The sequence below is a fragment of the Myodes glareolus genome, chromosome 5 (genome assembly GCF_982192425.1).
Source record: "Myodes glareolus chromosome 5, mMyoGla1.1, whole genome shotgun sequence".
Taxonomy (NCBI): domain Eukaryota; kingdom Metazoa; phylum Chordata; class Mammalia; order Rodentia; family Cricetidae; genus Myodes; species Myodes glareolus.
Genome location: NC_142030.1, coordinates 73,645,393 through 73,671,106, shown reverse-complemented (window position 1 = coordinate 73,671,106; position 25,714 = coordinate 73,645,393). Strand labels below are relative to the sequence as shown.

General features: G+C 38.8%; 1 protein-coding gene across 2 annotated transcripts in view; it reads right to left on the bottom strand.

The window, feature by feature from the left end:
• The window catches only part of Hmcn1 (hemicentin 1), a 439,601-nt gene that overhangs the window by 80,379 nt on the left and 333,508 nt on the right, over positions 1-25,714 (bottom strand). For both annotated transcript variants that reach the window (XM_048431021.3, XM_087906434.1), the window contains 14 exons: positions 24,691-24,804; positions 21,254-21,441; positions 19,739-19,835; positions 17,163-17,324; positions 15,702-15,815; positions 15,391-15,593; positions 15,023-15,104; positions 14,782-14,913; positions 14,118-14,267; positions 11,508-11,667; positions 5,744-5,868; positions 5,368-5,551; positions 4,679-4,776; positions 2,184-2,462 (listed from right to left, as the gene is read on the bottom strand). In XM_048431021.3, coding sequence (XP_048286978.3) covers positions 2,184-2,462; positions 4,679-4,776; positions 5,368-5,551; positions 5,744-5,868; positions 11,508-11,667; positions 14,118-14,267; positions 14,782-14,913; positions 15,023-15,104; positions 15,391-15,593; positions 15,702-15,815; positions 17,163-17,324; positions 19,739-19,835; positions 21,254-21,441; positions 24,691-24,804 — 2,088 coding nt within the window. The remainder of the gene's footprint in view (positions 1-2,183; positions 2,463-4,678; positions 4,777-5,367; positions 5,552-5,743; positions 5,869-11,507; positions 11,668-14,117; positions 14,268-14,781; positions 14,914-15,022; positions 15,105-15,390; positions 15,594-15,701; positions 15,816-17,162; positions 17,325-19,738; positions 19,836-21,253; positions 21,442-24,690; positions 24,805-25,714) is intronic.

The following is a 25,714-nucleotide window of genomic DNA, read 5'->3' as shown; positions in this document are numbered from 1 at the left end:
ACTTCTTTTTTGTTTGTTTTAATTTTTGTTTTTCAAGACAGGATTTCTCTGTGTAACAGTCCTAGCTGTTCTGGAACTTGCTCTGTAGACCAGGCTGGCCTCGAACTCACAGAGATCCATCTGTATCTGCTATCTGAGTGTTAGGATTAAAGGCGTGGGCCACCACCGCCTTGCTGGTGTGCCACCACCACCCCCTCACTTCTTAATAACACTGTTCTCCAAATCCATTCTCGACTCTTTACTGCAAGACTGCTCTTTGCAAGTTAAAGGTCTGCCTATGTTATTGAACTTACTACAACTTGCAATGGTTTCAAGTTTTTAGAAAATAAACCTGAAGCTTTCAGGGTTTACAGACACATTTAAATTTTATTTAACTTATCTATAGTTTGAGAAGTTTTGACAAATATATACTACATTTTGGTTTAATAGACCCCTAGTCTCTCCCCTCTAATTTCTTCCATACCCACACCTACACCATAACTTTCAATTTCATGTGTTTTTTTCTTGTTTTTTTCTTTTTTTACAGATGGCCCTCTGCATTGCCCAGGCTATGCACAGCAGTTCATTAGGCATAGGCTCAGGCTTTTTGTTTGGTTTGATTTTTAAGGGACAGCTGTAATTTTTCCACCTATTTGCCCCTTTAAAGCAAAAGTTTTTGTTTGTTCTTTTGTGGGTTTTGGTGCTAGAAGTCACATTATCTCATCCACTGTTACTCATGATGGCAAACTGATATGTAGGGATTTGTAACCTGCTGGCTCACGTGTACAACTCCAAACAATTTTGGGTTGTTTTAGGTTTTGAAATAGCCTGGAAAAATTTCTTCTGCCATCACCTTTCCCTTTTGAAGACGCAGATATAGCCAAACATCTCACGAGGTTTATTTACATATTGTCCTGCCTCCCTCTACAGTTAAAACCCCCATTAGCACAGTTCAGAAGTATCTAGTTTGGCTTTGATTCAATCCAACAAACACATATTAAGAATTTCTGGCATGTCAGACGTCATACTAGGCACTGGGCACTGGCAATGAGTAAGATGCATGCTGGGTTCACCATCATAAAATTTAACTAGGGATAAAGACAACTTTCAAAGTCACATAAATAATTGAATTTTAATAGGTGCCCTGAGAAAGATTACAGAACACTCTGAAAACATATGCTAGCCCTTCCTATCCAAGGCTCCTGCCAAAATTCTTTTTTGCTGTTCTCAGTAGGGAGAATGTCTGTGTTGTAAAATGCGTATGGCAATTCCCCAACATCATAGTGTGTGTGTGGGGGAAGCACAAAAAGTTTTGACTATTGTAATAGGTAATTTCATTTATTCTCCTTTTCTGTCCACTGTCAAGATGTTCCTTACACAGGAAAACTGCAATCTGTTTTAATGATTGTTTTTGCTGGTAAGATGTTGGGTTATAAACTTAAAGTATTTCCTTTCAATGTACACAAGAATAACTAGAACTTGGCTATTCTAATTGATTGTTTGACTATAGTCTTAAAATTGGATAATCTAAGACTATTTGGGACAATGGTAAAAATATTATCATATTTAATCCAATTTCTATTATCAAATGTGCTTTAAATTCTTAGGAAAAGTTCAGAAGTTATCTACCAGCGCCTGGGCAGATGGGCCAGTAGGTGAAGTGGGTGCCTGACAAGTAGAAGACTAGAGTCAGGGTCCCCAGAACCCAAGTGAAAGCAGGGTAGACATGGTGGCACCTGAAATCACAACTCTCAGGAGACATGAGTGGGGATCTCCTGGTGAGTAGATGGCCAGCAAGACTCCAGCTACAGATAAAGATCTTGCCTCAAAAAGTAGAGTAGAAAACAACTGAGGGCAATATCCCACCTTAACTCCAGGTCTTTGCATGAACACACTCACCTCCACCCTGCACACATGCCTGTGCAAACACGCAAATTGACACGCATTAAAATGCCTGATATTAATAGAGCATCATGCTTTCCAGTGACTAAATTCTTAGAAATAGGAGTTTTTATATTTTCAGATAAAAACAACTCAGCATTCAATTCCAACATGCTTTAGAAGAATTAAGGAACAGAAACACAAGTAAAGTTTTCATTAAAGTTTGTCCCATAAAGAATGATTCTAAGACTTATACTCATTCTCCAAGTCTTGACTGCCACTGACTTCGCAAATTTTCTGTACTTATCAGAATAGTTATGTACCTAGAACTTTCAAGACAAAATGCTTGCTGATTTCTCCAGCATCATTTGAGGCCACACAGGTGTACTTTCCAGCATCTTCAGGTTCTGCCTTGATGAGCTGAAGGACCATCCCTTGAGTACTGATGGTCAGATGAGCGTCAAGCACCAGAGGCTGGCCATCTCTGAACCAAGACATACTTGGAGATGGGGTTCCATCTGTAAAGCATGTCATGGAGGTAGAACTGCCTTTGACAATGGTGATTTCCTCTGTTCCCATTGCGTTGTCCATATTTGGTGGCACTACACAGAAAACAAATCAGGTAAAGCATATATATCCATTACAATTTAAATGAATTTACATAACAGTAATTAAATAATTTTGTACTACTTCTACATTCATTGAAATGATGTGTTTTAAGATAGCATAGAATAAATTGATGGTTTTATTGTAAACCTATTTAATGGTTAGGTTAATTATTAATGAGCAAAGAAGCCTCAATATTGCTGTCCTATTGAATATACAAACAATGTGTATTATAGTATTTTTTGCATTTTCAAGTAGGTAGCATTATTTCTTTAATTTGTTCTCATGTTACAGTACTTCTTGTAGTAATTCAAAAGTATATTTTCAATGACTTTATGGAGCACACAGTAGTAGATTAAGCTTTATATACAGTTTATATACAAATTGCAGTTCCTGGTTATCAGGGTTGTTCTAAAATGTTATTACAAATTGAGAAACATGGAGCAGCAATCCACAGTATCTCATAAATGCAAATACATTCAATCAAATTTTATATCTCTAAATGAATTGCTAATATTATTAGAAAATATGTTTATTTTTTTTCTGTGTGTATGAACCAAAAATCTTCTATCTGGATTTAAATACTATTTTTGAGACGTTAGTTGTGTTTGTTTGACATGGAGTACACACGAAGCCATAGGGGATTCTTTAAGTGGGGAGAAATAGTACAGAGTGGGAATACTAAGGATGGAATGACTTGGGCAGGAATGAAGATGGGGGATGGAGAGATGAGAGTGACAACTAAGGTAGGTGAGCCAAAATGAAGGGTATATGAGAAAGTCATATAGAAAGCTACTATCTTATAATCTAAATAAAAAAACACAGAAGAAAGATTTAATGAGTTACCCTTCATGGCTAAGTAACGATGCTTCTAGAAACAGCACATACTAAGCAGAATTCCCAGTCTCAGAAATGAAATACCACCACAGTAATTGGTCAGGTAGCCTCCAAGGCCTCCCAAACAATTAGGCTCTTGCCAGTTCTCTTGGTAGCCCACTAGAACTAGAGTATAAGATCATATTGCTACACGTGGCACAGAAAAAGCAAGCTACAGATGAGATGCAAATGTCTTCCTCATTGGCCAGCTTTCAGTGTTCTAGCAGGTACAGTGCTGGCTGCTCGAGGAGAAAAGGAAGCAGGTGTTTTACTCGGCTGTGAATCCATTCTCCAAACTGAAAAACCAACTTGCCGGGCAAGGAGCAACTTATGCAACAGTGGCACAAACAATATAGGGTTTACCAACCACTTGGATTAAATTTAAGAAGAAACTCATATCTGGTATTGTATTGACTGAGGAGGTTATAAGCTCAAATGGAGAAGGTACTACTATTATTTAATTAAATTACACCAAACTGCCTTTTAAATATCTATCATTATATCATAGAAAAAAGTTACATTAGGCCAAATCAGAGAAGTTGTTCCTTATGGTGAACAGTGATGAATTCAGAGACTCATGATTTTCCAAAGCTGCTGAGAATAAATTAGGGCTCAGCACTAAAAAAGTCATTTATACAACTCCCCTTAAGATCTGGGAGCACTGCACAAGAAGAGGCCTTGTTTTGGTTAGTTTTGCAACATAAAATAGTCACTCGGAAAGAGGGAAGCTCAACTGAGAAAATTACCTCCATAAGATTGACCTATGGGCATGACTGTGGGACTTTTTTTTTTTGATTAATGATTGCTGTAAGAAGCCCACTGTGTCCTCAAGCTACCCAACCAGGGGAACCTGCTGGACTCAGGCAGTGAGTACACAGCTAAAGATAATAGTTGTATCACTACTTCATAATTGCACAGTCAGCTTTAGCTAAGTCAGTGGGTCACAAAACAAAACATTAGACAAGACCACGAGGAAGAGATTTTGAAGGGGTAGTGGTAGGCAGGTGATGGGGTACGTGAGAGGGTGGCGTATGAGGGTGGTCAGTATGTGCTAGGAAAATGTGTGACACAGTCAAAAACTAATCAAAGCCCTTACATCTGATTTCATTCTGTATTAGGAGGGAATTTTGACAGACAGAATGGACCAGTAAAAATATACTTGGGAATGGGGGTGAAGAAAACACATTCTTCCCTAATATCAAGAAACTTTCCACCAATTACTTTTTAAGAGAGGAGAGTTGAATTTACAAGTCTGAGAGGAAGTCAGTTTCTAAAGGCATGTTGCCTAATGCTACTGAACTTGAAGCAAAGCAGGAGAACTGTTTCTGTGACGTACCGAGGACTTGAAGGCTGTAGTGCTTACTGTCTACCCCAGCTCTATTGGAGGCCACACACGTGTACACAGCAATGTCAGACACCTGAGCTCTCACGATCCTGCAAAACAGGACTCAGAATTTCATAGCCAATCCCACGCAACATACACAAATAATTATGATTTATAAACAGAGCATTCAATGAAATTTATATCGATTTCTTTTTTAGATACAAAGCTGGTGACCATCATCACAAAATGGAGACACCTCAAAGTGCAACTCTGTGTAAAAGGGTAACTGTGTAGCCACGGCAAGCCACTAGGAATACAACACAACTGGCAGAGGGAAGATTTCTCAAACACATTAAAAGAGAAAAATGATAGCATGAAAGTCACATATCAATATTCTCCTATGCTACCATGTGACACCATGATTAAAATATTACTCTTAGAAATATAAACTTGACAACAGTTCACCTCTCAAGACCCGTTGTGCACACTTTTACTAAAGCACGAACACTTAAATAAGAATACAAAGCCATGTTGAGTCTTCATTCCTTATCTTCCCTCTTCGGAACACATACTAAACCGTGTGATACAACAGTCATCAAACTTTAGGGAAAAGCATTTTGTGAATGTTGCATAGGTGAGGGAAGAGTTGACAACGACCATTGCCATAAGCGCTGAGGAAATGACACACAATGCAATCTAACCTGACAACCTGCCCCGCTGACAGCAGGCGGATGTGGGAGGAGAGGGGCAGAGGAAGGCCATTCTTGAGCCAGTTGATCTGTGGTGGAGGTGTACCCATGACTTTGCATTCGATATTTACTGACGTGTCCACCAGAGCCATCAGTTTCTCTGCCTCATCTTCATTACCTCTGATTTTAGGTGGAACTATAGAATGCAGAGTGAGAGAGAGATGTATGAGTTCAGATCATTTGCTCTGTAATCATTTCCACTTCTGCTTTCCATCCCAAAAGGAAATATCAGTGATACTAGATTTCACACAAATGTTCCAGTCACCCATGGCCCATTAATGGATTCTTAAAGCAGCAAAGTCAAAACTTGGTAGCATTTCATATTTACCATAGACATTCAAGTTAAATATTCGGTCTTCTTCTCCAGCAGGGTTAGTGGCAACACACGTGTACTTTCCCATATCAGATGTGAGAGCTCTGTAAATGTTTAGTGTGCTGCCCTCTGCGGTGACACTGTAGAAAGAGTCATGACAGAGGTGCAGAGATGTTAGTGTAGGGATAGGATCTGGAAAACTCATTCAACTTTATCGTGTCCTCTGAAAACATGCAGCATCATAACGCAATGCCTTCATCTGGAATGGAATGATTCCATCCTCTTTCGCAAGGGCACGGAAACAAACAAACAAAAACATTCAGAGCCACAGGAACGGATGGTGATCTCAGGAAACTTAAATTATATGGAAACCATTTTCGTATCCAGCACCTCCTCCTGAGGAAAAGGAAAGCAAGTCAGATGAGGGACGTGACAAGCAGAGGTGCCTTTCTCTCAGCTTTAGAATGTTACAGTCTTAGTGACTGATATGAGCTGTCAAGTCAAATAAAAATTTGAAAATTCTGGCACAAAGACTGAAGAACACAACAAGCTGAAGAAATTATAGATAAAAATAAACAGCAAATACCCTAATTATACTTTAATAAAAAATAAAATAGCATAGTTTACTTAAATGGTGATGATGCTACATATATAGATGCATTTTTAATTTTTCAAGTGGCTAAAGTGTTTCTTTTGAAATACATAAAATTAAATGATAAACATGAAAATAGATAATAAATATATATATAAGTTAAGATTATTCATTTTATCCACATGCCACTAATTACCAAACACAACTTCCTATGCTTTAGGAAGAAATTTAAAATATTATATACAATGATTCTAAGAATAGTGATTTTAATAGCACCTCTGACTGTGAAATTCTACTGGAGTGTACTATTAAATATCACATTTTGAGACATATATTGAAAATATAACATCTGAATATGGTACTTTTCTCAAAATGTGATATTTAAAGTTCCATTATTTAAGTATATTGCAAATTAAAATTGCAGGCTGCCATAGCCAAAGCTATTAAGGTGACTTTGAAAAGGTGACCTTTATAAATTGCTTTACCTGGACATCTATAGAACCATGAGACAGTGATGAAGTCAGTAGCAAAGTGGAGATAACAAGAAGTAACTTTAGGAATTTAAAGTTCCAACTTCCCAGGTACAAAACCTAGGACCTTAGGTCCCATCAAATCTGAAAGATAGCTTATATCCACTTAATGAAAACAAGTAAACACTTGTTAATTAATAATATATAAAAGAAATAAAATGTCCAGTATTTCTGAAAATATTACCTGGCAGCTTACCCAATCTCGTATGGAACCAAATACCTAAATTTTAATACAAAACAAATACAAGGAAAGTTATGCTTATATGTATTTGTTGTATGTATTCAATTCATTGACTAGAAAATATGCTCAAACTTTCAAAATATTAATTAAAATAATAGATTTAATAGTACATTTAAACACTATTACACCTACCCATGCATATAATTATTCTGATATATGTGTGTAAATATATTTCTGTTGAAATTTCTTTATGAGATTCTAGATTGTTCATCTGAAGGAAATTGTTTAGGTAGCATGAAGCTCCTATTGCATTGCTATTCATCTCTTTGTAGAAAGGGAAATAAGAATCAGCTAAAGGTGGTGTGTGAACATACTGGATTATAACACTATTATATCTGTTCCCACAACTATCAAATTAACCCTACATGTATGCAGTTTGATAACTTTAAGCTAAAAAGCCTACAGCTAGGATATTGATGACTCTTGTGAGATGCTGCTGGCTTGATTTAATAGGAAAGAATTATTTTATGACATGGACTTGTGAACATTCTAGAACTGAAAGTATATATTCTATAACAGCTGTATAACATTTTGATGAATGGGTGTCTGAGATTTTATAATACAGAATTGATGATAAGAATCCCTATCTCCCATTAATCCTCCACCCCACCTCCCCACACAGACACACACTCATATATACAGATATAATAAATTTTAGAGTGTTATCTGAAGAGAATTTTCATATTCAACACTCAAAAATTGTTATTTTTTCTCTTTTTAAATAAAATAATATCTAAGATCTAATGACATACAAATTGTAGTGATTGGTTTTGAAAGTTTCAAACAAGCCTAAATGTTAGGGGCTGCAGACCCTCAGACCCTAAACTTTCTATGACCTCCTGCCTGCCAGAGTAATCAGCTTGTTTCCCTATGCTTGCAGCTGCTCTGAGCACAAAACCCTCATGAGTTCCTGATAACAAGGAAGTGGTTTCTTGTAGCCTTGCAGTAGAAAATCTTGAGAGCTAGGGTGTGGCCACTAATCAAGGAGAGCACTATATAAGCTTCCCTGGAACACAATAAAATTGGCATACTTGCTTCAAGAGTGCCCCATGTCTCTGTGAGTTCTTTAATCCCCAGAACCTTGCCCGATTGTGGTTCCAGGTGGTGTGGGCAAAACAGATGGAGGCCCCACTGGGATTAGGAACTAGGGACACCTCTGAGGGACACCCTCCAGAAGGCTTGCCAGCAGGTAATTAACAAATAAAAGATGAGAGAGTTAATTGTAAGAATGGAGGCAGATTCTTCTGAATCTGCTCCTGTAGAGGAATTGCAGGTACTACTGAAAAAAAACAGGGTACCAGAATTAAAAGAAAAAAATGTATGTAGACTTGGGAGAGAGAAGTAAGAGAGTAAAAGAGTACAGAAAAATAAGCTACATAAAGATGGAAAATATACAGAAAGTCTGGATTATGTATATTATTGTGTTTTCTTTGAATTTTTTGACTGTGAAGGGGTTAAGTACAGAGAGACATTTCATTGTTCGGGCTGCTAGCTAAACCAGCATAAAGGTATCTTGACTTCAGAATTTGGGTCCAAGGATAAGTTGCTTTGGAAAAGATGTTCTTCTTTTGTTTCCACAGATGATGAGAACCTGTGGATTGTTTCCAGACTAATGTGGTTTGATAGACCAAGACCACCTGAAAGGTCTCCATAAAAATCTCGCAAAAATACTTCACTGAATAGAAAGCAGGTAACAGTTTGGACAGAACTACATCCAAATTTCTAAATGACTGTCTAAATCACCACGTTTTCCCTATGGAGGCTGGTTGAAGAGTCTATGCTTACTGAAGGCTGTGGGGTTGAGGAGCAGGTTGGGAAAGCTGTTGGAATGCTGGAGAATGTCTCTCTTGGATGGAGAGTCCCTGGCATCATGCACACAAGATCTATAGGGGAAGGAGCCTGTGGAGACTCAGATCTCAGATAGTGGTGTAGGAGGTCCTTCTGTATTTGTATTGCTTTCATTGGCTGAATAAAGAAAAATTGCCTTGGTCTTTTGATAGGGCAGCCCTTAGGTGGGTGGAGAAGACAGAACAGGATTCTGGAAAGGACAGTGTGGCAGATGCCATGATTCTCCTGCCCGAGACGGGTGCTGGTTAGACTCATGCTGGTAAGCCACAGTCAAGTGGCGACACAGATTTAATAGAAATGGGTTAATCAAGATGTGAGAGTTAGCCAATAAGAGTCTAGAAATAATGGGTCAGGCAGTAATTTAATTAACACAATTTTGGTGTGGTTATTTCGGGGGCTAAGCTAGCCGGGCAGTGGCGACATGGCCTGCTTCTCTCTACTACAAGATAGTAGTGACTCCAAGTCTAATTCTCTTGGAACTGGGTCTATTCTCTTTCCCCACCACAGGAGAAAAAATCTCTTTTACAAAGCAACTGCCCCTCTGGCTAGTGAGAGGGAAGCAGAAGAGTTGTGGAGACAATTGGCAGAACTTAAGTCCAGAAATATCCAGGCGTTCCCTGTTATAGAAACTGGGGATCCTCAGGGGAATAGGCAGAGGCTACATCAGCAGGTTTAGTTTAAGGATGTAAGACAGCTTAAAGAGGCTGTAACCACTTATGGGCCACATTCTCTCTTTACTGCTGCCTTGGTCCTACAGGGATCAAAATTTGATTCCTAGTGATCAGATGCAGCTTTGTAGGGATGTGCTTAGTGGAGGGGATTATTTGATTTGGAGGTCTGATAGTCAAGAGAATTGTATAAGACACAGCAAAATGGAATGCCCCAAGTAAAATACCTTACAGTTAAACCGGAGCCAAAATAAGACTTTTCATGCAACTGTCTGTATGACAGGGCCATTTTTCTTTCTTTTTTTTTTTTATTTTTTTATTTTTTATTTTTTTTTTATTTTTTTTCCCCTCTCCCTCCACCATTTTTCTTTCTTTTAACTCACCATACCTTGAATGATTTTGATTCCCTAGCCAGACAGGTTGCCACTGCCTTAGAGACCCCAAACTCCCTTAATGAGCATATTCGCCAGAGCATTTTCCAACTTAAACTACAAACCACCCTTTTACAAGAACAGTTAGATTTCTTATGGGATTTGCATATGGTTAGTTGCTCCCCTTCCTTCCATCATATTTGTGTTATGTCTGGGCCAGTGAGGAACCTTAGTGTGACTGTCACCCAGTTGAATTCTTAAGAGACCATGGAACATGCAATTTCTTAATTATATCGTGTCTCTTGAGATTAATGAGACTCATGTTCCTCCCACTTCCATAGATTTTCTAACTAAGGGCATTTTTTATGGCCTAGGCTTGCTGAAAAGCTGGTCAGGGACTGTTGCCCTAGGAACTCTCATAGCTGTAGGGTTTTTAGTGCTCTGCCTTTATAACAGGCATCAGCAGCAACAACAGCAGTGATTTAATATTGCTACTAAGCAATTAATGCTTGCCCAAGTAAGCAGGTTTTCTCCAAGTGTGGTATGGGTCAACATGCTATGAGAGGCCAGTGAGCCAGAGATGGGTAAGACAGGAGCCTGTCACAATCAACCTAAGACAGGGGCCTTGTGTGCTAAGGCAAATGTTCTTGATGACAGGTAAAATGTGAATTTGTGCTTCTGCAACCTAAGACAGGCCTGGTCTAATTATATAGAAAAAGGGGAGCTGTTAGGGACTACAGACCCTTAGATCCTGAACTTTCTATGGTCTCTTGCCTGCCAGAGTAAACAATTTGTTTTCCTTTGCTTGCAGCTGCTCAGAGAGTGAGAGTCTCATGAGTTCTTGATAACAAGGAAGTGGTTTCTGGTGGGCTTACAGTAGAAAATCCTGAGAGCTTGGGCGTGGCCACTAATCAAGGAGAGCACTATATAAGCTGCTCTAGAACACAATAAAATTGGCATTCTTGTTTCAAGAGTAACCCATGTTTCTGTGTGTTCTTTAATCCCCAGACCCTTGCCCCATCACGGTTCCAGGTGGTGCAGTTGCCACACCTAGACATATCTCATATTAAAGTGGGAACTTTAATAGAGCAATCATCAGATTTTCCATCAAATCCATCAGATTTTCCTGTGGACATTTCTGTGGGGACATTTTCTTGATTAATAATTGATTTGTGAGAGTCTAGTTCACTGTTGGCAGTGCCACCTCTGGGTAGGCGGTCCTGGGTGGTATGAGAAAGCAGATTGAGCAAGCCACGAGGAACAAATAAGTAAGTAACATTCTTCTATGGTCTCCGTTTCAGTGCCTGCCCCCAGCTTCTGGCCTTGGCTTATTGACTAGACTTCATTCTGAGATACACTATAAGCTGTAAAATGAAACAAACTCTTCCCTCTCAAAGTTATTACTGGTGTTTACCACATCAATAGAAAGCAAACTAGAACAGAAGCAGTATTATTTGTGTGAAATGTGAAGGATAGAGCACTGTGAAAGACCATATAATTTACCAAGCAAAGGTTTGTTTTAAACATACCTGATTCTTTCTGTTTCACCATTCACTATGGGTTTTCCATCTCTAAGCCACTGAAGACGTGGGGTGGGAATGCCATCTGCATTGCAGACCAGCTCAACATTTTCTCCGAGAAGGACACTGACTTCACTTGGAACTTCAGCACCAGCAATGCTTGGGGGAACTTTAGAGAATTAAGATTTTCATTAGCAAAGTATAAGGACATAAGCGCTAATGAATGTGACAGAATACTGGAACATACCGTTTCTTTTTTGTTGTTACAACACCTGTGTGTGTGTGTGTGTGTGTGTGTGTGTGTGTGTGTGTGTGTGTACATGCACATAAGTTGTCTTCTGGTGTGTTCATGCATGCACAGAACATAGGGCAACTTGTGGGAGCTGATTATCTCCTTATACTATGTGAATCTCAGGGATTGAACTCAGGTCATTGGTTTGGTGGCATGCTTACCTGTTTATCTACCTCACTGGCTCAGAACATGTCATTTCTAAATCAGAATTCTTCTTAGGTTAGTACAGGCCAATTTTTACATTCATAAGTTATTTTTGAGTGAGAAAGACAAAGGCACTAAATTACCACAATGTTCCTGATAGTCCTGAAACTATTTAGTCATAGGAACAAGCGACAGATTGTAATTCAATGGAATAATCATCAGATTAAGTCTCAAATGAATTGTTTGTAATTTATGTAGTTCAGGACAATCAATCTTTAAAACATTTTGGCATAAAGGTCTCAGGACAGGTTATATATTAATTTCTTGTCTATTGTCTACTTATACTATTTATTCTGAAAAATTTATGTACATATTATGTTGTTAAGTGTCAAATAGTTTCTGTTCTTTTTATCTAGATATCCTTGGTGTATATTAAATATATTAATAATAATCAAAAAAACCAAGTTGTATTCCCAGCACCCACATGGCTGCTTACAACCATCTGTAACTCCAGTTCTAGGGGATCCAATGTCTTCATGACTCTGGCCACCAGGCATGCGTGTGGTGCAGACTTGCCCTTAGGCAAAACAATTCATTGTAAGACAAATTTTTAGAGGTCAGGAAGGAACACATTTGAGTTTCTGTTCTAGAATTACAGAGATGTGCCAGGAGCAGCTCATATTTGATCACAGGAACCCATCTGGCAAGACTTCCCTACCCCATATTCATTGCCATTATGACAACTGGAAATAGACCAAGCTAGGCATACATACACCGGAAATAAACCAAGCTAGGCACACATACACCGGAAATAGACCGAGCTAGGCATACATACACTGGAAAATTGACATACATCACAGCTACATATCGGTATCTTTTTGGTTGGAGAGTTAATTATTAACTGTTTATTAACACAGTACTGTGTTGTCTTTCTAAATGTCATTTTATTTAACCAGGAATAATTGTAAAAATTTGGCAGAAGTTAGGGTATTAAAGAAATTGTCACTAGATACACTAATGAGACTTGTCCTAATTAACTGCTATATTTTATAATATCCTTACTTTTAAGACATTATGTAAATATATTAAAATAAATTTTAGGGAATGTTTGGTCACATCATAACACCACATACTTTATGATTTATATGATTTATTATTGATGCATATGCATAAGAAAGTATGCAATTTATTTCTTTTTCTTTAAAATACATTTTTCTTTTAAAATACATTTTGTTTACTTTGTGTATGTGTTTATATGTATAAGGATACATGTGTGGCACAGTGCACATGTGGAAGTCAGAGGACAGCTTGTGGGAGTTGGTTCCCTCTTTTCACTGTGTGGGTCCGTAGGCTTTAACTCAGGTGCTCAGACTTGATGGGCAATGTCGACAATGACTTAGGCAGCCTGCCAGCCCCAATAAGATACTGCATCATAGAGTACCTACTTTCCCTTTCCTGTCTCTGAAGTCTCAAAGCATCAGAGGTTATTATGGAGGTCACTAATCAAATTTTTTGTCTATATTTTCAGGGAGTTAACTTTAACACAGCAACAGCAGATATATTAAGATTAAGAGTATAATTCATTAGAAATTCTTTAGCAATGGTAATGGAATCAGGAAGTGAGACTTCTCTGTCATTTTGAGTCAAGTATATCACTGAGAGGTTTACTGAAAATCAAAAAGCAACAAGGTTTCCCTACAGTCCTCAACACTATGCCACAATTTAAAGCAAGGATAAATAAATATTCCTTACTTTCAGTACAAAACTGTGCAAGACTAATGATCATTTGAAATTTAAATTATTCTTACACCTGTTATTAAACAATAGCAAATCTCATTAATTAAATCTTTCATATCTATTATAAAATAAGAACAGATTATAGTCTTAGTATGAAAATAAATTATAACAAATAGAGAATAACAGTTCCATAGATTATATCAAAGTAATGAAGTGTTTTCATTAAAAATGAAGCAAATTGAGGTAGATATACTAAATTTTGCTCTTCTTCTCCCCATATTTGTGTGTTTCTCCATGAAAATAAAATCCACTGGTAAATGCATGCAAAAAGGTGTCAATATTTTCAGTGACCTATAGATATTATAGTCTACGACCAATAGTCTCTTTTAATACAGACCATTTAGTCTAGATGGAATATGACAAAGAAAGGAGGACACTTAACTTACCCTGAAGGAACAGGATATAGTTTTTCTGAGCCTTTCCCTCCATATTGGATGCAACACAGGTGTAGTTTCCACTGTCGGCACGCTGAGGCCTGGCAATTTGCAGTTTGGTCCCCCCAGACAAAATGTGAACCTCGAGAGGGTCAGAATTCTCTACAGGTAGAAATAAAGAGGGACAAAGAGAGAAAGAAATAACATTTAAAGCCACTCTCTTTACATAACAAACATACATTTCTTAAAAGTTTTCCCTGTCTTTAAATGAGATTTTTTTGAAACATGAAAGTTTTAAAATGTATTCCTTTATAACAGGCTGTGCAGGTCTACAATCCCAGATATCTGAGAGGCAGAGTCAAGAGTACTGAAAGTTCCAGGCTAGCCTAGGCTATTTAACCAGCCCCTGCCTCAAAATCAAAACCTTGGAAATGCTGGGGTAAACTGCAGAGGCAGAGGCCTTGCCTTGAATGTACAAGGCCCTAGCCTCAATGTGCAGTGCCCCAACAAAGCAAATATTTAGTTGGGAATCCACTTGATAAATTTATATTTCAGAATATTAGGCTTTCTCGAACTAACCTCAGCCATGAGCACAAAATCCGAAAATCTGCTGTTTTATAAATGCAGTAAATCAAGGGCAAGACGAGGCAAGCACAAAAATGTTCAAGTGTGTTACCTATAGGCTTGTGGTTCTTTAACCATGTTATCGTAGGAGGGGGGATCCCAGTGGCATCGCATGTCAATGTCACTGGGGTGCTGACTGTCTCCACAATGACTTCCCTTTCAGGCCCTTCAATAGAGGGAGGCACTGGAAAAAGACAGAAGCAGATTGCACACCATCATTAAGTTCATTCAAGACACGGTCTTTCATTTGCATATCTAGGGGAAAGAGAGTTGTATTAGAGGCAAATGCTCACCATATACATTGAGGTGGAAATTTTTATCATCTCGTCCTGCTACATTTATAGCTCTACATACATACTGGCCTGTGTCAGACACCTAAAAGAAAAAGATACTATTGTATGTGCTCCATTAGGTGATAGATGACCAACCACCAGGTTCAGGAGTAGATTAAATCATCAGTCATCTGTATGCTCAACTGCCCCACTTCTAGTTGCCTTCAGAAATCCTGTTTCTTGTTTTTTTTTTTTAAATGAAAATAAGTTCAATGGTATTGACCATGCGCTCTCCCACGAGCAGCACTGTTCACTGTAGTAAGGGGGAGTAGGCTTTTCCACAGCCCCACCATGGAGGCACAACCCTCAGACAAAGACCAAAGATGCACCTCGGCTCGCTTGATGTGCAGCGTTTGTCCACCAGTTAAGATCTCCACGTGAGTAGAATCTGTTATCGTCCGTCCATTCTTAGACCAGGTGATGACGGGAGGAGGGACAGCATTTGACTCGCATTCCAGGGACACTGAGGTCCCTTCTCTCACATTAACTACAGAAAGAGACTCACTGCCATGGTCCTTAATGCTTGGGGGCACTGAGGCGGGAAACAAGAACAGAATATTCAAATTTTTTTTCATTTAGTTGCTTAGGTAGAAAATATGAGATGAAATGAAATTGTACTATGGAGAGAGTGAAAACACACCGTGAACAGTCAGGGAGACTTTCTTCTTGCTTTCTCCTGCTTGGTTGATAGCAATGCAGGTGTACTCACCACCATCAGATACCTTGGCCCGAATAATCTGTAGAGTTCGACCACCTGGGGCAAATGCAATGTAAAGACAGAGATAGAGGTTGCTTTGAAATGTGTTGTTAGTGCATTTGTATGTGTGTATATACATGTGTGTGTGCATGTGCATGGTTAGCACATTTGTGTGTGTATACATGTGCATGCATGCATGTGCATGCAGCCGTTTCAGTGCATGGATGGATGTCAGAGGACAACTGTGGGAGTTAGTTCTCTCCTGCCTTGTGGGTCCAGGGAATTGGGCACAAGCTTTCAGAGTTTAAATCTCCCCCAGAGTGTAGAGGTGATGGTTTGGCATTCTGTAGTCTGTCATCTGTCTATTTCAGGTGAGTTCAGCTTTTTGACATTGCTGTATAATGTTGTCATCTGCAAATGCTGGGCTGTATCCATAGCTGTCTTGAGATGCATTTGGGGCCTAAGGCTATAGCTGAACAATGGAATTATATCTGTCCATTCAATACATAGTGTTTTTAAATGTTACTTTTCATTTACAAATTTCTTTTTGGAGTATATAGACTACAGTATACAGAAGTCAGAGGACAGCTTGTGGGAACAGTTTCTCTTTTCCTACCATGTGGGTCCCAAGGATCAAGTGGTCAGTCTCGACAGCAAGTGCCTTTAACCTCGAAGCCATCTTATTGGTCTTCACTCTCTATCCTATCTGTATCCTATACCTATGTATTTAACTACCTATCATCTACATTCAAGAAGACAGGGGCTGACTGAAAACAATTAATAGGTTTATACAGTGTTGGAGAAGGCTGCCCAGCCCTGAAATCACCACACAGAAATTGTACTAATTAAAATCACTGCTTGGCCCATTAGCTCTAGCTTCTTGTTGGCTAATTCTCACATCTTAATTTAATTCATCTCTATTAATCTGTGTATCGCCACAAGGCTGTGGCTTACCGGATAAAGTTCTGGCGTCTGTCTCTGGTGGGGTTACATGGCTTCTCTCTCAACTCTGCCTTCTTTCTCCCAGCATTCAGTTTAGTTTTTCCCGCCTAGCTATACTCTACCTTATCACAGGCCAAGGCAGATTCTTTATTAACCAATGGTATTCACAGCATACAGAGGGGAATCCATATCAATACAGTGATTAGTTACCATTTACACTCAGGAACACACTTTTCTGATCCTTAATTTTACAATTTTTGAAAAAGATCCCTGTACATTTATTGCACATTTCCACCAAAGTGGTCAAAGTCTACACTCTTAATGGTTCTAATTGGGCACTGTGAGCAAACAAAGGGAGTGAGACTTGACTTTGGAAAGAGACTAGGATGAAATGATCTTTTGTTTTGAAATGGGAGAAAATGACATGTGTGGTCCACATGATGAGAATAATAAGCTCCTTACCAGGCACGATAAGAACATTTGTATTTGGCTTGATGGGCTGTTCATTCTTGAGCCAGCTGAGGTCAGGCGGGGGAAAACCAGAAACTTCACAGGTCAAAGAAATAAAATGGTTCACCACCACAGAGAGATGTTCATGGGTTGGACCAATGATACCTGGAGGAACTGTGAAAGTACATTCATAAATATTAAAAGTGAACTTTGACAGTATCAGAAACACATATTCCAACTCTTTGTGGTCTGTAAAAGTAACAAGCAAATGATTCTGCTAAATATCTAGTGATGCTTATTGAAATCTCTAACAACATCTTTAAACCCATGTCTATCAGATGTTTTCCTAATTGAAAGAATTTCAGCAGGGTGCTGGTGGCGCACACCTTTAGTCCCAGCACTTGGGAGGCAGAGGCAGGCTGATCTCTGTGAGTTTGAGGCCAGTCTGGTCTACAGAGTGACTTCCAGGACAGCCAAGGTTTCCTCCAGTCATGGGTAGTGACCTTGGTGTAGAAACAGTGCAGATGTGAAATTCAGCATTTATCACACATAAAAGAATATCCCCAAATAGAGAGCCACCAATTATTCAAGATCTTGAATCAAACTGCCTGTGTAGAATGCTGGCTATGCATTTGTGAATGATATAACTTGGAGCATGTTTCTTAAGCTTAGTGGTCCTTACTTTTCCATCTAAGACAGAGGAATCAAAAGCCAACAAATGACTGAAAGTCATTGATATAATTACCAGAGATAAAGGGTAAAAACCACTTGACTTAGTCCTGGTACCAATCCAGCAGTTAGTAGGTATAAAAGTCCCAACTCTTTAAGAATTGGGACTTTTATACAGCAAAGTTTTGAGGGGTTGTGGGATAAAGGAGATAGTGCATTGATGTTCCATGAAAATTAACCTATATGTGAGGGAAAGTAAAATGATCTTTCTTTCCTTACTTTCCTCCACCCTCCCGTCCCTACCTTTCTCTTTTCCTCCCTCCCCTTCCTCTCCTCCTCCTCCTCTTCTTCTTCTTCTTCTTCTTCTTCTTCTTCTTCTTCTTCTTCTTCTTCTTCTTCTTCTTCTTCTTCTTCTTCTTCTTCTTCTTCTTCTTCTTCTTCTTCTTCTTCTTCTCTTCTTGCTTATCAGTGCCCTTGAACTCACCAGTTCAACAAGACAGCTAGCTAGCTAATCCCGGCAGCATCCTATCTCCAACTCTCCTTGGCTGGGACTACAGATACACACTGCTAAACTAGAGGTTTATGTGGGTGCTGGAGATTGAACTCATGTGGAGCAAGGACTTTACTGACTGAGCCATCTCCCCAGATCTACAACATTTTTTAAAACCTATACTGTACTATATAGATTAGAACATGTACTTTTATAACAACCATATTTGTTTAATTCATGCTTCTTGAGAAGTCATACTTACTTCTGTTTAGGTAAAATACAAGATCAGGGATCTAGTTCAGAAGTAGAGCACTTGCATAGTGTGCTCAAGGCTCTTGGTTTGGTCCCTACCACTGAAAAAACAATGAACTTGCCTAGTTCAGAGTTGTTCCCTAAAATACCTAAAAGTATTTATAGTGTGTTAGTATTATAAGTGTGAAGAATATAGAGATAGAATTATTTATTTATTACACAAATAGCAATCACCATATGCTGTATACATCACACCACATAAGATCATGTTATCATGCCAAATAAAAACTTTTGAAGAAATTTTTTTAAAAACTTTAATTCTGCATATTTGCATGTGGAAGGCCACAGGAGTGTGGGTGTCCACAAAAGTCAGAGGCATCAGATTCAGCTGGTGTTGCAATGCCTGGCAGTTGTGAGCCACCCAATGTAAGTTCGGAGAACTGAGCTCAGGACCTCTACAAAGCAGTTCACACTCTGCATCCCCAAGCCCCCCTTCCAGCCCCAAATGAAAGCTTTTTGGAATGATTTAAAAAATGATCGTTTTTAGACATTCCCAAGATGAACTAGTATTTCATGCAAAGTGGATCTTATATTAATTTTCATCACTCTAATTATATACTTTGGAAACAGCTGTACCTCATAAAAATTTCCATTTTATGATTGACATCTATTTCCCCTCACACATTTCATTAGTAAAAACAATATTTAAGAAGTTTCTATTATGTGTGAAAACTTCAATTTAACACACTTTTTGTATGCTTGCTTTTTAAAAGGAATTATTTAACGCTACAAGGTGGTCTTCTCTTCTTCACAGAGCACACTGCCTTCGAGAAGAGTCCAGTCAATGGAACTGCACTGAAGACAGGAACAGGAGTAGACACGCCTATGAGCAGAAGGCCCACCACTGAGTCAGCCTTCACAAGAACACGTAGCCTTTCACATACACTGGCCTAACTGCTTCTCCAGAGGATGAAAATGCTACAAAAATGGGCTCAGAATGTTTGTACTCTACAATTACTTCTGACTTTTGTAGGAGGAAAAGCAGAGGAGATTGAATGAATGTAGGCTTCACCCATCGATCAAGTTAAAAACAGAACCCAGGCTGCAGACTCCAAAGCCCGGTTTCCCTGCTTTGTCACAAGGAGCCTAACAGATGTCTGGGGCACTGAGGTCTTACCGTGAACGTTGAGGTTGAAGTATTTTTTGGCACTCCCAGCTATGTTCTCGGCGACACACACGTACCTCCCAATATCTGCTATTTGAGCACTTAGAATCTAAGGGAAAAATGAAGAAATGGCAACTGAAATTGTTAATAAAGGAACGTGCAATACTTGACCATTTAGAACAAACAAGATGCATTCTTTCTAGAGAATGCCAGATATAAATGGGCATAAAAACATGAATCCTCCATGTCAAGCACACACATAGTTATTTATAAAACAACCAGAAAAGGTGATTTTTTCCACACATCTGTTGAAGTTTGACTACAAATTATCCCAAATTATTTCCCAGTTCCCCATCTGTGAGTCTGAAAAGTAACTTTGATGCCCCGCCCCCTGCAGTCCAAGAGTTGGATTTATGAATGCCTCTGGTCTGTAGAAATTAAGGCAAGGGTGCTGTTCACTTCAGTTAATTGAGAGTGTCTGCACTGCTGCTCACTTTATAGGAAATTCTGCCACTAGCCCCCAAGGAAGCAGGACGTAACTACCGGAGGGTGTGATCACAAGGGACAGAAACCAGCCTGCACTGTATTCTACAGTTCCAGCCAGACGACAATCCCAGCAGGCATTCCACCCACAGTTCTGCCGACACTTGAAGAAGCCCAGCTGAGATCTGAAATATCACCTATAGAACCAGTGGCCTTAAAAGCTAAATAAATTCTGATTGTTCTGAGTCATTAGGTGTTGGAGGGGTTTGTTTTAGGTATTGGTAGTTAGATAATATAGAGCAGAATGTTTATTATGAAGAGACTTCTATCTATGCATCTACAGTTCTAGACATAAAAATATTTAGGCATTTTAGTATAGGGCTATATGGTCATCAAATAGATATATTCAAGTAAAGATAATGCTTTAAATTTAAAGTTTATTTATAAGCAGTGAGCTTGATTTTTTTTTAAAAAAAGAACTCTGTGGCACACTCCCGTTGGTAGATTCACTCTTACGCTTGGATTTATGAACCAAGGGAATATTTTTATTACGTTCACCAGTAATTTAATTGCACTCTATCCTAACAAAATAATTACTAGGTCTCTACACACCACAACTTTCTTTTAGAACATCTGAATGGACAAATGGACATATCAATTGACAAACAGCAGTACAGTATATTTACGCGGCTCACATTATGACTCCCTACTGCCTGTGCCAACACAGGATGGATCTAACCTATAGGATACCTTTGACCACTTAGAATGTTATCATTGTATACATGGAATGGAAAAAATGCAAAATAGGTCTTTTTAAATAAAAAAAAACTACGTTGTTAAACTTAGGAGTGTATGTATACAAAAAAGTCACTGTGGTCATTTCTAATTGTGGGAGCAGTGTAGAGAATAATTCTGTATGCTCTTGATAATTAATAATCATTATTAATCTTGACAGTCATAAATAAACTAATATTTTTACCAATCTAGAGGACAACTATCACAATGTCCAAAACACTGTATTAAAATTAGATTTTTTTCTTTTACCTGAAGAATTCTGCCATCAGATAGGAACTTATGATGCTCATCTTCCAACAAGGGCTGCCCATCTTTCTGCCAGGAATTCCTCGGTGCTGGGCTACCACTGGATGTACACTCCATCCTTGCACTCTTGTTCACCAGCACAGTGACCTCTTCTGGGAGATCACCATTTGCTCCCTTGATAACTGGTGGTACTAAGAAATGGTTGCAACAAAGAGGTTCTGATGAAGGACAATGGCTTTATCAGGGCATGCTACACCACTTTGTCGTGAGGACAAGCTGGATACATTTGTGATGCTAAGTTAGTCTTTGTAAGGGAAGAATCTGGGCTACACCAAGCTCCCAGTGTCAGCTTCAGTGGGACAGGCACCAGCATCACCTGGAGCTTAGTTAGGCTCACACTCGTGCATCTCACCCACACCTCCTCCATGGCCATCTCTGAGGAGGGACAAGGAATGGATGATTGAAGAACCTCTCCACATTTCAAGCACATCGAAATCTGAGAAGTTCTGCACTATATTTCCCAACATATTTAAAACAGTGCCCTACAATTTATATTCATTTCACTTATGAAAAGTCACACATTGTCTGCAAAATAGAATCTGGAAAGGTTCAGTAAATTAGGAGATGGTGTTGGCAACATTTGTAAAATCAGATATTTATTTTCAATGTAACCGATCACTGTCAAGCTTGATTAATTTTTGTCGCACTCTCTTAAAACACACCAGGTTTTCAACAACCAGTGCATGTTTAATGTAGACCTAGCCTTATGGGATTTGGCTCTCTCACAATTAAGTTGAAATTCTCTAAAGAAAATAATCAGTACTGCAAAGTACATGGCAGAACTTTAGTGTTATTTTGCATACATTCACATTTAAAGTTACACCATTTTATTAATAGCCACTGTCTTCTATGCTGGACCCTCAGCATCCAGCACAAGAGACATGTCTCACAATGAGCAATCAATAGGTATCTGCCAAATAAATACCATTTTTAATTTAATGCTTTCTGTCTTCTACCTCTTTTTTTTTTGACTTTTGTAGCTGCTCTTTGCATAGAAAATTCTAGTGTTCCCACTTTCCCTCTACAATCAGCCCATCAGTCTCTCTTCAGGTGACTTTGCTCCCAGTCCACACCTCACAGCGGGTCACTTAAGTGACACATTATGGTGCTGGTACTTGGAGCTCTGTTGTTCCCTGGCCCCTACAGTGTGTACCTATGACATCTGCTTCAACTTCCAGACAGGCCACACCATCTATATATATGTATATATAAATATAAACAAATATTTCTGTCTCGAGGGTTCCGAGGGTGATGACTGAAAGCAATCACCGAGTCAAATGTTCCTACTGTAGTCATCAGATCCCCATAACACCCATTGCTGACTTTCTCTCTTTACCACAGGATGGCATTGCAAGCCTGTCCCTATTTGTTTTACACTCGTACTCAACACCATTGCTACCTATTTGATATACATTTTGTCATGTTTCCTTTCTTTCTACCCCAATATCTCTCCTTCTCCCCCAAAGGCTTGTTGCCCTCCCAGTTCCTTGTTCCATTATTTTGATATATTCCCTAGGTACTTATGCTATCAATTCCTCCAACCCTGCTTTCCACACACATTCTTGAAACTTTAATGGGCCTCTTTGCATTCAGTTTTCCTGACCTTGGTCTGTGGGTAAGTTCAAATCTCTTAAACTTGTTTTTTTCCGGCCAGCTCCATTCCACCTCTTGTCTATTTTCTTTCCTTATGTCTGATGCATGCTCAAAAAAATTACCCTTGTTCTGTGGCGTTGAAGCATCCTAAATTGTTCCATTCAACTTTGCCAACAAACTTAAAGATTCAAAACCAAAGGCATCTTATTTTCTTGAACTCATTTTAACGTTCAGCACTGAAAACCCATTGGTCGACGTTTTCTAACAGCTGGGGCCTGGGCATAACTGTCTAGTGAGTTTTCCTTATTCCTTGACTGTCCTCTTCTAATATACGAATCCTTCCCTCTGATATTCTTTTGTTGGAAATCTTGTCTTTATCACTTGACTGTGGGCAGCTGTGGGATCTATAGTCTAGTTTAGTTTTTTGTCCTTAGTAACAGTTCCTTATTTCTAAATGCCCGGTCAACACTTTGACATGAGCGTCCTGGAATCATGAAAGATTTAGCACACCAGAAACAAAGTTGGCTTCCTTCCTTCCTTCCAATCCCAACTGTTTTCCCAGGATCTCTACTATTCTTAACCTTGTTATAACTGACTCAATCACCTGGCATGAAAGTCTCAATTATACTCTGAGACAAGTGTCTAATCCCTCATACCACTTCAACATCTTTAAATAAAAATCTTTCATTTTGACTGTGTGTTGGCTAGTTTTTGTGAACTTCACACAAACTGAGGCATAACTGGGAAGGGGATCCACAACTGAGGAGTTGAAAATTCGTTAGACTAGACGGTGGGCAAGGTTGTGAGAGAATTTTTCTTGATTGGTGATTGATATGGAAAAACCCAGTTTACTGTGGGAGGTATAGGCAGGTGGTCCTGGGTTGTGAGCAAGCCATAAGGAATAATCCAGTAAGCTGCATTCTTGCAAGGTTTCTGCTTCAGTTCCTGCCTCCCGGTTCCTGCCTTAGCTTCTCTCAATAGATCTTAAGTAGGGCTATGTAAGCTGAATAAACCCTTAGCTCCCCGTGCTGCTTTTGTTTGTGGTTTTTAATCACAACAATAGAAAGCAAAACAGAATATCCTCATGGGCACCTCACTAGTTTAGCCTCTGTCAATATATTCCTGCTTCTAATAATGCCTCTTGTCTTAAGGAAACAATACTTCTTCCCCTTATGGCTGTATAGCAGAAGGAGAAGATTCCAGCTCAAGAGCAAGCAGAAGAATCAGTGCTCATTACTCTTGGTGTCTGTGGTGGATTCAAAGATGTGTATGTGATTCACACAGGGATGAGGAACAGTCAGTTCTAGGACTTCACTTATAAATATTAGACAGGAAAACTTTCATTCAATGTGAAACCTAGAAAAAGTAAATCTAGAGCTGCTAAGGTCCGCTTCGCTACCAAAGGGAACCACCTGTCTGAGAACGACATTAACAATACTAATAAAAAAGAAATCCAGAGAAATAGAAAGGTAAAATCCGGATAACCTAGACCTCTTTCGAGTCAAGGAAGTCAGAAATGACTGATTGTAAATTACTGTGCTCTGGGACCTTCTACGTTTGTGATTCAGTAGTCCATTCTCTGTCTCCTCTCCCTCCCATCCTTCCTCCCCTCTTCCATATTGTTATTTGAGATCTTAGAAGTCCTGACTGATAGACTGACACATTCTCAGTTTGCACACAAAACTGTATAGCTGCTAACATGCCTAGGGTAACATCTTACAAACATTAGTCACTGAAAAATATTTTGGAGCGAAAAGTGATTAGTCAACAAAAGAAAGCAAACTTACAGAGTACACGGACGTCATACTGAAGGGAATCCTCCCCAGCCTCATTCACAGCCACGCATGTGTACCTCCCAGCATCTTCTACCTTAGCCCGGGGAATCTGCAACACTCGTCCTCCTGAAAATACATCCTAGCATGTTACTTCTCCATGTGTTAGAGCAAACATTTGTCATGAACAGTTAAACGTTTTCCCCAGGTCTAAGGACTTATATTAATTTATTTTTTGTCAGTGTTACCACTTTCTTTAATCACTCAGTTTTTTTAAAATCTCAGATGATATTAATTTTCACAGCAGGTATTGCATTGCTAAAGTGATTTGATACTGTAACTTAAGTGGGATTTTTGGAGAAATGAGGAGTTGGTGTCACTTTTCCTGGAGGGGAAAAGACTACTTCATGTCCTCCATCATGGTCGGCATGGATGGAATGTTACTGTGCAGTGTTGCTTTCTTCTTGCCATTTTCAAGTATTTTTAATTATCAACTTCAATGTTACCTATAAAAACTCATTTGAAGACATTTATCCAAGAATCTAAAAACGTTTGTTCCAGAGCTCCTGTGCAATCTCAGGGAAAATAAGCTCTGTGTATTTGAAAGCTTTTTAATGTTACCAATAAGATTTAGAGAATAGTCATAACAGTCATAATAAAATTTGCAACTATGTTCACCAATTATTTATGCCGCATGTCACATGTCATTCTACTTTTCTCTTGTATCATATGATAGAACATTTACCTAAGCCATTTCAGTAAGTTGGGGGCCTGATGACTTCTTGAAACTATGAACTCACAGATCTCAATTTCATAGAATTATAATCCCTCATTAAACTATAAAACAACAACCAAAACCCAGGAAAGTTAGAGTTTTGAAAAATCATTGGTACTAAAACTATAGCCTTTTTTAGATTATTGTTTTAATATTCAATTTATAGCCATTTTTACTAGACCTACACCCAATTAAGGTCATAGGTTACATAGAGTTACCATGTCTGCTTCTTCCCTTTTCCTTTTTTATTTTAAAAAGATATTA